At 38.1% G+C, this 13,614-nt stretch overlaps 1 protein-coding gene across 2 annotated transcripts in view; it reads left to right on the top strand.

The window, feature by feature from the left end:
- The window catches only part of DNAJB6 (DnaJ heat shock protein family (Hsp40) member B6), a 72,257-nt gene that overhangs the window by 17,115 nt on the left and 41,528 nt on the right, over positions 1 to 13,614 (top strand). For both annotated transcript variants that reach the window (XM_015427872.1, XM_015427871.1), the window contains exons 3-5: positions 3,803 to 3,912; positions 7,046 to 7,099; positions 7,834 to 7,944. In XM_015427872.1, coding sequence (XP_015283358.1) covers positions 3,803 to 3,912; positions 7,046 to 7,099; positions 7,834 to 7,944 — 275 coding nt within the window. The remainder of the gene's footprint in view (positions 1 to 3,802; positions 3,913 to 7,045; positions 7,100 to 7,833; positions 7,945 to 13,614) is intronic.

Here is a 13,614-nt window from a genome sequence, read left to right as displayed (position 1 = left end):
ATATTTAGGAGCTCTTTCTGATGTTGAGTGAGTTGTCTTTATTGTGGGGTGTGTTTTTTCCTTTCTTTTGAAAAATGTTTAAAGTTAAATGTGATTAGAGGGTTAGTAAGGTATAATTTATAGTTTTTAAAATGTGGGTTTATGGAAGGATTTCAGTAATTTTGTGTGTGTGTTTTTGGGCTTCGGAGTTAAGGATTAGGAGGGTTAATTATTTAAGGTGTGAAAATATTGGAATGGGAAGAAGTGGAAGTTCGCAGCAGCCAGTTAAATTACAAATTTGCAAAAAAAACGACCCTGGTTAGAGCAGCTGGGGGGTAAACAAGATAAATATGAAAATATAAATAAAAACAGAGAAAAATAGACCTATAAGTAAAATAAAAATGTATTAAAATAAGGTAAAAAGCCAAAAATTTATGGAAATATTGTATAGAAAGCTCTTTAGTATTGTTGGTTGAGAGAATAGGTTGATAAGGAGAGATGGTCGATTTAACAACTGTTTATAGATCCAAAGTGATTACTAATGGATGTATGTAAGTTCTACCTAAGAGTTAGCTATTGGGAAAATGAGATGCAGAGGAAAAATTGAATAATGATAACTGTTGGTGTTGCTGCTGTATAATATATTTGTTGTAAAGGTGTTAATGGGAAGATATGAATATTGCTTAATTATCAAGGATCAGAGCATAATGTAAAAATCCAATAAAATATATATATTTAAAAAAATAATTAAAAAAATACTGGGTATAAACTTTGTGTGTGCACGAAAGCTTATACCCAGAATTAAATTTCGTTGGTCTTAAAAGTGCCACTGGAGTGACTGGACTCAGACTGTGTTTTGTATTTTCACTTGGGTAGCTGTTGTTGGGCTGAAGCAGCAGACATTGAAGAAAACTTTGGTCTTAAGGGTGCCACTGGACTCAAACTTTAATCTATATTTTCACTGTTATATTTATTGTTCAAATGTGACTAATGGAGGAGAAAGATCCATGTAACCTTCTTGGATCCCTTTTGGGGAGATAAGTGAAGTAAATAAATTCATTTGTCAACTGTTAATATGCTAGAATGTATATTGTTAACTTTTGAAAAGTTAATTTTTACAAAATTTAATTATTATCCAGATATATTGCCAGTCCTGTTGTGACTGTACAAGATGTACAAGATGTATTGTGTTTTCAAGTTTTATTTTTTCCTGCACCTCAAAAGGGTAAAAACTGAGATGTGCTGTGCGAAGGTAGCATAGTGTGCTGCCATTGTCAGAACTATGTAATATTCACACCTGTGCTCTTCTTGTTCAGTCTTTTATTTTCCTGTTTACCACCAATCACAATTCTACTATAATTTTTGGATTGCCATCTTGTCCTCCAAACTGCTACCATAAATCAAAGGATTCTTTTGGTTACAGTTTGAAGGGCAAGAGTTTAACCTGGATATTGAGGAGCACTATGCTTAACAGTAAGGAGAAAACATACAAATTTACAGCTTATTAATCATGCTTCAAATGTGTAGTCAGAAAATTGTCTAAATTAAGAGACTGAGCTGTACAGCTCCTACAAGATGACTGTTTAAATTTTTTCTTAAATCTTAATTAATACAGTACCATATCACTTATAACTTCATTGCCTTTAATGCTATTATAAAAGGTATAGGAGTCATTTTGTGCCATATCAACAAAATTTGACTCCTAAAACAGGTGCACTCAGTAATTAAAATATAGTAGATCTGGAACTAGAAGGCACTTCATATCAATATATATAAAATATTATAAAATATAATGGATTGGAATGTCAGTATGTTTCTTGGAGTCAATATCTTTTTTTTGAGTTTATAAATGCATTATAAACCACCAATGAAGTACATGTTTTTTATTTTAGTGTCTCACGTACATGCTGAGTTGGAGGGGCCAAAGTGGGGATTTTTGCATTTTTTGGAAATCTGGCAGTTCAAAACATCATGTGTACATGGAAATACCTCAGTGAAGTGTGTTCAGTGAAACTGATCTCTGGTAGTTGAATCTATTCATCATAATCAGGTTCACTGTTGGGTCTAGTTGCACACAAGAGAAACTTCCTATAAATATTTGGACATCAATTGCTAGTGCTTTTCTCATTCATTTGTGTCTGTGTGCACATGTTTTACAGGAAATGTGCCCTTGAATAAATTTGGAAGGATGTGTCTTGCCTAGAGATGTAAAATTTCCGGAAATTTTGAAGCTCGGAAAAAAACCCGTTTTTTTCCGGGGGGAAACAGAAATTTTTGGAAAAATTGAAAAAATGCCACATTAGCATTTCTTTTGTCTTTTCTAGATTGAAAGTCATTTTGTTACTTTAGGAACATAAAATATGACTATGGACATTTTTACTTGGCATGAAATTATCACAACTAGCATATTAAAAATATAGTGTATCCAAACAATTATTTCAAAACAAAAACCCACCCACATGCAAAAACAAAACTGAAACTTTTTTATTTTCTTCTGACAATCGCACCTCCTAAAGGAAGAAATGCATCTTGTTCTTGCATTGGAGGGTTCAGTTTGTAACCTAGGACTTGCTTGTCCTCAGTGCAGAGAAATTAGATCAATCTGATACCATATATATATATAAAATAAATTATTTGGAAAATATTTGAACAACTTGTCTTAAAATATTTTATTCATCATGTTAAAATAAAACGTTCCATAATCAATTTTTTTCTTTTTTCAATTTTTCCAATTTTTCGGAAAAAAACAAAAAGGCTTCAGGAAAAAAAATGGGGGGAAACCGGTTTCCCCCCCGAATTTTTCCGGTTTTTTTCCGGGCCTTCACATCTCTAGTCTTGCTCCCATATTTCTAAAAAAATTTTTTTTTGCTGTACCTGTGTTTCAACATAAATAACTGCAAAAATTTAACAAAATTAATGGTTATGTTGTGATCTTAGTTTATTGATTTGTCATGAATGTACTGTGTTTCATGTCTAAATTAAGGCCCATACATCATTTGACATCTTAGAGCCTTAACTTTAAAATATAGGTTAAGGTTTGTGTTTTTATTTTCCATGATATTCTGCTTGTTTCCAATTATGTTTTTTATACCATTCATAAAATCATTACTTACTCTGACTTTGCTACACTGTAACCATTTTGCTTTTAACAGTTGTATTTTCCTTTAAAAAACCCAAATCTGATTCAGAATAGGGCTGTAATACAAATCCTTGGATCCTGCTTCAGTATTACGACTGGCAGGGCTCTAGTCGGGGGGGAGCTCTCAGGTACGGAGCTCCGGAAGAGAACCTCTAGGGGGCGGGGCGGTCACGTGGTGAAGCCCCGCCCCCTTCTTTACCCCGCCCTCTGCTTCGATCCTCATTCCGTTTGGGAATGAGGATGAAGCAGGAGGGTAAGTAGCCGGGCCTTCTGACACACTTCCGGTGATGTCAGGGGGTGTGGCCTTCTGTCACTTCCGGTGATGTCAGGGGGCGTGGCATATGCAAATAAGTTATGCTAATGAGTTATGCTAATGAGCTCCGGCAGCTCTTTTTCTACAACAAGACCCCTGACGACTGGTATAATAGATCAGTACTAAAGCATCTTAGGCATGATGATGCTACGGAGTTCTTGTGAGGTACACTAACAACAGGTTACCATATGGTTTATGTGATTCTTCCATAAATTCCATAATTTCTAGTCTTGTTCCAACATTTGGAGGCGTATGTTTGTCAGCTTGCTGTTAATATTCAAGCATTTAGTGTTGTCTCACTTTGGATGCAGTGTTTCATGCATAAAACTAGCATACTGAAAACAGTAACTGCCTGCCCCCTTTCATTTCAGGTACCGTAAACTAGCATTAAAGTGGCACCCTGATAAAAATCCAGATAACAAAGAAGAAGCAGAAAGGCAGTTTAAACAACTAGCTGAGGCATATGAAGTCCTGTCAGATGGTGAGTATTAAGAGGGTATTTAAGGTTAGGAAATTACCATTTATTTTGAGGGAAACCGTAAAGAAGGAGACTGTCTCTTCTGTGACTTAGATCAGTTTCTAGCATTACAAAATCTGTATTGGCTATGAATTTTGGCCTCAGAATGTCAAATAATAAGATCCACATCTGATATGAGAGAATGTAACATGGAAGTTAGGAGCTTGTAGCCACTTGCAGCTTGCTTTAGAGCTCCCATTAGACTCCAAGAATAATAATGGTCTGTGAATTTCTTCCCATAAATCTTAGTTGCAGGATTCCCTTATTTGATTTTCATTGCTTTCTTCCACTGCTACTTTGGGTTGAGTGGGCAAACATCTTCTTTAGTTAGGATATACCTCTCATGACTTTTTCTTGTTGGAAACCTTCACTTTGTTACACAGGCAGGTTTTGTCCTGATATAGAATTCATGTTGCAGTCATAAAGGTACAGGTCCTGTTCACAATTCTCAGCGGGAATCTCTTAAAATTACTATTTGTGTAATTTACAGTTTCTTCTTCTGGCTTACTGGATGGAACTTCACCAGTGGCTAAAGCAAAAATCTACTGCTAATCTGAATTAGTTATGTTAACTACTTTATTTCTTCTCACTGAATAATTGACTGGGGCTGGTTGTGCTGTTAATTCCATAAAGGTTAATTTGAGAGGAATACTCTGTTTCTGCGTCAGTGTTTTCCAAGCTGACTCTCTGCCAAGATAAGAAAAAGCCCCTTAGTATTCTTCCTTTTTGAAAAATAAGTCTTTAAATCAGGGTTTGACCAATGCCAAGTGCCAGAGCACTTAGCAATTTTTGTTGTGGCACCTAGTTGTCTGTAGTCATTTATTGTTAAGTGCCTCTTGGTGATTCTCAGTAGAAGTACAAAGCTTATTTAGGTGGGGTATAGAGGTTAGCTTTTTGTTGTGATGACAACCAGGGATACCCCATATTTATTTACACACTGCAACACTTTTTCTTATAGCTTTTTAAAAATTACAAGAAACTCCGAGGAGTTTAGGATTACATTTGGTGGAGCAATAGTTAGAAAGTATGGTCATCATATATCTCATTATCAGTATGGCCCCATATGCGGGTTGTGCACAGACAAGATGGATCTTTCTACAAAGAAAAAAAAGCCCCAGGTTGGCAGAAAAACCTTGGAGTAAAATCCCTCAAAATGATAAAAGGAGCACCTGTAGAAATGGATACCTTCAGTGACCATTACTAGGCAACTACAACTGTATTGCTAGCCTTAATATCTTGGTTTCTGTCAGTAAAAAGAAAGGGGAGGGTGTGGAGCTGTTCTGCCCTTTGAGGGAGAACTAATTAGGACTAGGCTCAACAGCAGCTACCCCACAATAGCCAGTGTGGTATAGTGGTTAGAGTTGCGGATTAGGTTCTGAGAGACCCAGGTTAGAATCACCATTCTGATGTGGAAATGCACATGGGCGATTTTTGGGCCCATCACACACACTCAGCCAATCCTCCTTCACAGTGTGGTTGTTAATATAAGATGGAAGAGAAGAGAATGATGTAAGCAGCTTTGGGTCCTCATTGTGTAGAAAGGAGGGATATAAATAATATAGCTAAAGATAACAGATAAGCTGGGTGGGAAGGAGAGAAGGAAAAAGGAAGAGGAGGAGAAGAAAAGAGAAGAGATTGGATTTATACCCCGCTATTCACTTGGCGTCTCAGAGCAGTTTACAAAACTCCTTTCCTTTCCCCTTCCCACAACAGACACCCTGTGAGGTAGGTGGGGCTGAGAGAGCTCTTTCCAGAACTGTCCGTGAGAGAACAGCTCTAACAGAACTATGGCTTGCCCAAGGTCATCCAGCAGCTGCAAGTGGAGGAGTGGGGAATCAAACCTGTTTCTCCCAGATTAGAGTCCATGCACTTAACCACTACACCAAACTGGCTCTCTCAGACAATGGTGGCTGCCAGGAAAGAGGAAATAGTGAGGTAGGGGAAATGGGATGCTCCACACAAGTTCTTGCGGGTTCCCACTTGTTAAAATATAAAACCCTGAAGACTGAAATAGAAGCCTGGGTCCTGATTTTTTGGGTAGCTCATAAAGGCAAAGAAAACTTGTCAAAGCCTGCTTTAAATTGCCACAAGACCAACATGCAGACCTGTAGCCACGGGGGCGTTTGGGGGCGATGCCTCCCATGGATCAGCCTTGCCACCCCCAGGAGGATGCCAGACCCCCCTGGTATGGGTGGGGGTCCCTTGGTTTTGGGTGTGGAGTAGGCTGGCGGCGGCAGTTCCCAGTAGTGTTATCTCGCTACTGATGTCTTGTGGAGAGTGAGTGAGATAATACTATTGGGAGCCGTTGCCGCCTGCCCACTCTATACCAGAGGAGGCCGGGCTTCTTCTTTGCCATGGCTCCCCTTCTTCTCCTCATCCTTGCTTGCCAGCCTGCCAGAGGAGGCGGTGGTAGAGGGGGATAATGCACGGGGTGAGTAGTGAGCCTGCAGCCCTCCCAGCGCTGACCCACGATGCTTTGTGTATTGGAAAGGCCTTTCCTGGCAGAGGTGGTGGGGTGGGCCATTCCACTCAGCCGCCCCTTGCTCTCCCTTCCTGCTTGGCCACATGGCCTTGTCAGGGAAGAACTGCCCACCAATGTAAAGCGCTGTGGCTGAAGGGGGGGGGCTTTAATTAGCCACAATGTTAATTTAATTAACTGAACTAATTAACTTAGTGTCGTGATAAACACCGTGCCCCCTCTTTGCCCCCCCAAATTTCCTGGCATAAGGTTTCATGATTCTGAGTCCACTTCATCAGATCCATGAAGTGGCCTACAGATTGTGAAAGCTTATGCCACAATAAATTCATTGGTTTTTAAAGTGCCATAAGTTTCTGCTTTAATTGTCATACATTAGTTGCTGTGTCTCGGCAGCAGCTGTCCATTTTTTTACAATGTTAGATTAATAGTAACATGCCTACTCCTGTGTAATATATAAAAGCAGCAAAACCAGGCCACCCACATATACGGCTAGGACCTCTATATGCTTGTAAGTTATGCAGAAAGCAAACAAGAATTCAAGTTTGCAGCAAATGTGATGATATGAAGTTAGTTTTGACACCTAAGTAGTTTGCCTTAACTATTCCCTGTTCTTTGTAGCTAAAAAACGTGATATCTATGACAGATATGGAAAAGAAGGCTTAAATGGAGGAGGTATGTAAGAATGTAATTTTTTTTCTTTTAAAAAGTATAAATGACTTCTAGCTGTAAAAATGCATCTACATTTCCCCCCCAAACAGACAGTAATAGTAATTTGAAACTATTGCGTATTCACATAATGGCTTAAACTGATGGAAATTCCGTAAGCTCTCAATCTTGTCTTTACAGGAAATTACTAGAAAAAAGTCTTGCGACATGGCTCTGCAAAAACTTGTGTCATAAAAGTAGCCAGATTCTCTCTCTTTGTTTTGTTTTAACAGACTAACATGGCTACCTTTCTTAAAATAGTTAAAACATCCTCGTTCTCTTATTCCCAGATTTAAGTTTATATTTATGGGAATTAAGTAGTTGACCTTATTGTGTATGAGGGAGGACATGTGTTTAATTGTGGATAATTAAATTTAGAAATGAGTTAAAACAGAATTAAATACTTCACTGGAATGAGCCCTGTTTATAACTTAGAATTGAGAGTTTTTTGGTGTTTTAGATAAAAATTGTAAAGGAATTGGTAAATAAAAATGTCCCAAGCTTTCCTGATTAGCATTTCATCTAAAATTCTTAAGCGTTAATAAACATAATAATTGTATTTGAATGAAATTGATAACTGAACTTATTGGTTCCTTAGTGAGAGCTGTATAAATGAAAGTAAACACTAAATGTTGTGAAGTTGCAATGAATCAATAGTTTGAGGAACTGAGGTGTGATAATGAGTTTTTTTTGTTCTGCAGGTGGAAGCCATTTTGACAGCCCATTTGAATATGGTTTTACATTCCGGAACCCAGAGGATGTCTTCAGGGAGTTTTTTGGTGAAAGGGACCCATTTTCATTTGACTTCTTTGGTGAGTATTTGAGGTGAATGTGACTGTGTGTATTGGAATTTAAAATTTTGAAATTTGTTTTGGTAATAAAATATGCTGGCCTTTTCCTGTCCTCCCTTGTTTTGCTGTAATGATACTTTTCTTGCTGTCTTTTATACTTTTTAGAACTCCTCTGCTCTTTTGCCTGTTCTTCACCATTCCTTTGCCAAAACAGTATACACATGTTTGTTTCCCTGCACAGCATACTGTTTTAGAATAGTCTCAACTGAGGTGATATAAGCACTCCATATGACGAATATATACATTGCTGGCTTCTTTGCACACACATTAGTAGCTGGCTGAGATGTGCAGTCTGAGAATGCAGTCTGCTTGGTACTTATCCTTTGGGAGAGTATGCACAAAGCTATGTTAGTGTGGAAAATTGGCCAGTTAAGTGCTTCTGAACCATTTTTTTCTTCTGACATTTCACCATCATGATCAGCCATAAGATATGAGCCAAAGGAGTTCAGAGTTGCTATTGATGCAGATGCATCGTACGGTCTGATATAAAGGGAACCCTTTAATCCTTAAGCCTGAATTGATGATCAGTGGATATGTTTGTGGCTGGGCAAAAAGTCTTTGTCCACAGCTACCTGTGAAGACAAGAGAATGACAGCTACCACGTCCCTACCATAGACGTGAAAGAGGGATTAAAGTACCAGGTAATGGACTTTATCATCAACAAGCTGTTTATCGAAGGAAAAAAGAGCATAATGTGAACATTTTTGTCTTGCAGTAGCCATGGATCTTTGAAGAGTTACTTGTATGCTTTCCCTGGTTGTTTCTGCATTGAGTAGTATGGAAAGAAATATATCTGAGAACTGATTCTCATTTAATGATCAAAAATTAATTTTCCGCTAAAGCAGGGTTGCCACTTTCTGGAAAGTCAGGGAAATTGGTCTGAAGTCAGGGAAATTGTGATTAAAATATATTCAAGCGGTGGATTTTTGACCTGCTGCTGCAAGAGCATGATCTGTTCTTGTGGCAGCTGGAATAGAGAAGTAGCAGAATACAAGTATAACTTAATGATGCCCTTTCCCAACCATTTTAGATAGAATGTTTATATAATTTTTAGTGTACCTTTAAAACAATAACAAAAATGTTATGTCATTTGTTAGCATTTAGAGTTTACTTGAATTGAAATTTGTATCTTGGTGTAATTGCGAAATAGATGTTGCTGCAGTTAATGTTGAAAGAAGCTGATATTAAATCTCTTGGACAAATATTTTTGCAGTTGAGACTTGTATAGTTGTAGAGTGGAACCTTACCTTGCATTAATGCAATACGATTTTTTAACGTGTGTTTATATTTGAATGGTGGTCAGGGAAATTGACAAATGGTGGTCAGGGAAAGTCAGAGAAATGAAAAATAAAATTTTAGTGACAACCCTGAGAGGGATTCTATTAAGCTTTTCTTACCCCATTCATATAATATCTTGTGTCTCTGTGTGTGGGAGGATAGAAGAGCCATTCCACTATAGCAAGTAATGTAGACTGTTCTGGTGACTGATTAGCCTCCCATAATCTACATTTGAAGGACTAGGGATTGGAATTAAATGTCCTTTTATGTAAATAAGGCATATTATATTGGAGCAATTATTTACAGTAAGAATATTAGTAAGAGTAATACAGTAACAGTATTAGTAAAAATCTGGCATCTTCGATAACAAGCAACAGAAGTCAATTGTAGCAAAGACCTCAACTAAGGCACTCTGGTTAAATCTTGTATCATTATAAACACTGGAACACTGAAACAGTATCATAAAAGGAATGTGCCACACTTTGACTGTGACATTCATTGTAATTCATTAAAAGCTACATTTTAAAAAAAATAACCATTAATACTGCATAATTCTTAAACTGGCAGTACTTGATTTCTGTTCAGAAGCCCATGTTGGATTTAATAGATGAATGAGGATTTTGCACCCCAAGGTAGCTTGTATTGTTTAATAGCAAATTACTTATGAATTGACCCAAGTACAATTGATACTTTTCATAGATGCCTACTCAGTGGTTATCAGTTGGCTGCCAGAGGAGTCTAATGAAGGATCAGAAGAAGGCTCCATAGAGGAGCTGGAGGAAGTGTATAGTAGTGAGTCAATAGGAGAACTGGCAGAGGAGCTGGAGGAAGAGCTAGAAGAAGAATATGGTGAAGATTTTATTGAGATGCTTGAAGAGCATGATGAAGGATCTGTTTGTCTGGAAGAACTGCTAGTGGAGGAGGAGAACTCTGAAGGAATAGCAGAAGAGGCTCTAGAGGAAGAAGCAAGTTTAGTGTCAGAAGAGTGGGTAGAAGAACCTAGTAGTATAATCTTTGAGGACATGGAAGAAGAAATAAGTATAGGATCAGAGTTGGAAGACATCTGTGGAAGTCTTTAATAAACTTGTTTTAAGCAATCGAAGATGTCTCTTTGCTTCTCTGAAGGGTATGAAGGGTACTCATAGGGGTGTGCATTAGGTTTATCCGAGCTGAAACCCCCACCCCCCAAATACTTTACCAGTATTGTTCTGGTTTTTCTTCAGCTGCAGTATTTATCTGGCTGTCCGATATGGCCGAGTCCAAAAAATCCTGAAAATATTCGGGATTTTGGGGGGCCTCCGGATACCTGGCATTAAAGGGTGTTTCAAGGTATTGCAGTCCCTTTAAACACCTTCCAGGTGAAGCCACATCTTGGAAAAGGCATTTAAAGGGACCACGAGCCCTTTAAATGCCTGTGGAGTTCAGCTGCAGCTTGCAAAAGGTAATTAAAGGGACTGCATTTCCTTTAAATCCCCTTTGAAGGCATCTTTTTCTGGGGCCCATAGAATTGGACCCCCCAGTCCAATCTTTTTGAAACTTGAGGGTTTTTTTGAGGAGAGACACCAGCAGCTATCCTACGAATTTGTTGCTTCTACCTCAAAAAATAGCCCAATCCCAAATATAGCACATCTGTATACCATACCAGTATTGGGATTTGGGAATATTAGGAAATACCGATATTTTTTGGGTTCAGTATACCCAAACCAGAAAATACTGGGGTTTTTTTTTAACACTCCTAGGTGCTCAGTTGAAGAGCATAAAGAAGAAAATGTAAGTCTAATTTAGTTTAAATGCTATTACAAAGTCTGCAGTATTTCAAGCTTAGTATCATGAGAAGTGATATGAATATTTTTATAACTAGACTTAACTAGCAGAACTCAAATGCTGGTTTTACATTTAAGCATTAAAAATGCCATCTTGGAAATGAAATTGCAGAGAGCTGCATCTTAGTAAAGTGCTTCTAAAAACGAGTACAGAACTATATCTAACCCCCTGAAGACTGAACTGATCACTCTGTATTTGTGCACTGTAAATCTACCTATTGTTATCCGTGGTAGATACTAGGAATTCTTAAGTCTACATGCTCAATTATTGAAATGTTAACCAGAATAAACAGATAAATACTAACGAACTGAGATGACTGTGCTAACTCTGAAAAGAAGTTGCAATTTAATATCACCTGGTCAGGATAGTGCCTCAAAGTTTCTATTGATTACTTAAATCTAGTGTTTATCTAATTTGTTACCATTTCATTAACATGATTTCAGTGTTGAATGAGTGTTATAGATGAGACAGTTCACTTGTTAAAACCCAAAATACAGAATATCCATGCACTTACAGATTTGGGTGTTAGATGAGGTAACAATCTGAACTGTAAAGCTGGTGGTTTTCTTTGGATGCATTGTTGGTATTTAATTTCTTATGTTGCTCTGCCATACAGCCAGTCTGTTACTGGTTTTTTCCCAGAACAAAAGAACACATTTGCTTGTGAGCCACTTCTTTTGCCTTACTTTTCTGAACCATTTAAAATGTATAAAGGGTTTTTTGATAGCATTTAGGGCTTGCTCATCTATTCACTCTTAGCAGTTAAAAGCAGCAATGTGTCTTGGTTCAGCTTTCTTTTTAAAAACAAATATTATACAGGAACATAAATTATCATAGAATCATAGAATGTTAGAGTTGGAAGGGACCTTGCAGGTCATCTAGTCCAACCCCCTGCACTCTGCAAGATTGTAGCCAAAAGATAGCCCTACAACATACCCAAAAGATGTTCGCCCAGCCTTCGCTTGAAAACGTCCAGTGGAGGAGCATCCACCCCCTCCTGAGGCAGTCTGTTCCACTGCTCAACCACTCTTACAGTTAGGAAGTTTCTCCTGATATTTAGCTGGTAACAACTCCCTTGTAATTTCTACCCATTAGATCTAGTCTTGCAATCCGGAGCAAGAGAAAATAGATCTGCTCCATCTTCTACATGACAGCCCTTCAGATATTTGAAGACTGCAATCATGTCGCCTCTAAGCCTTCTCTTTCCTAGGCTAAACATACCCAACTCTTTCAGCCTTTCCTCTTGGATTCCAGCCCTCTCACCATCCTTGTTGCCCTCTCTTGGACATGCTCGAGCTTGTCAACATCCTTCTTAAAATGTGGTGCCCAAAACTGGACACAGTACTCCAGGTGAGGCCTGACCATAGCAGAATAGAGTGGAACGACCACCTCCCGTGATCTGGACACAATGCTTCTGTTAATGCATCCTAAGATTGCATTAGCTTTCTTCTCAGTCACATCGCACTGCAGGCTCATGTTTAGCTTGTGATCAACCAGAACACCTAGATCCCTTTCACATGTGCTGCTGTCAAGCCCAGTCCCTCCCATTCTATATCTGTAAATTCATATGTAACACTACAGCAGAACAATAACAATTATACAATAAAACAAAATACAAATGGATGAATTGTTATCTGTGATTTTCTTTTTCCAGAATATAATAAACAACATGTAGTGTTTGCTTAATCAGCATTCTGGAAAGGACTCTGAGTTCTTTGGTAACGTTTTTACCAACACTTCACAATCCTAACTACTGTCACACCTTATTACATGGCATATATTGCCTGTAATTTAGGTTGGTGCTGGCTTCAGATGAAAATGGAAGAAACTGAGCACTAGACATGTTTACCTGATGGCCATCTTTGTTAACATCTAGGCCTTAGGCAAAATCTGACCTGTATTCTCATACTTGTATTGGTGTTTGTGTGTGTGTGTTAAGTGTCATCAAGTCACTTCCAATTTATGGCAAATGTATACATTAACATTCTCCATAATGTCCTGTCATTAATAGGCTTGCTCAGGTCTGGCAAACTGAAGGCTGTGGTTTCTTTGATTAAGTCAATCCATCTCATGCTGGGTCTTCCTCTTTTCCTGCTGCCTTCAACTTTTCCATTATTGTCTTTTCCAGTGACTCTTGTCTTCTAATAATGGGACCAAAGTACAATTAGCTTCAGTGTAGTCATTTTAGCTTTTAGGGGAGAGTTCAGGCTTGGTTTGATCTAGAGCCCACCTATTTTTCTTTTTGGCAGTCCATGGTATCTGTAAAACTCTCCCGCAACACCACATTTCAAATAAATCCACTTTCTTGTCAGCCTTTTTCATTGTCCAGTTTTCACACCCATACATAGTAAGATCTCTTTTTCCTGTTTTGCCCCATTAATTATGTTCTTGCTAGAGCTTAAAGCTATCTTATGTTATTGTTGTTTAATTGTTTCCTCTCTTGCTTTTCATATATACAATCTTATAAGCCACCTTGAGAGCTGGATCCTGAAACACAGAATGTATCTTCTCTGAACTGAATGGATTAGT

The sequence above is a fragment of the Gekko japonicus genome, unplaced genomic scaffold (genome assembly GCF_001447785.1).
Source record: "Gekko japonicus isolate JY-2015 unplaced genomic scaffold, Gekko_japonicus_V1.1 scaffold735, whole genome shotgun sequence".
Classification (NCBI taxonomy): Eukaryota; Metazoa; Chordata; class Lepidosauria; order Squamata; family Gekkonidae; genus Gekko; species Gekko japonicus.
This window is presented reverse-complemented; position numbering and strand designations above follow the sequence as displayed.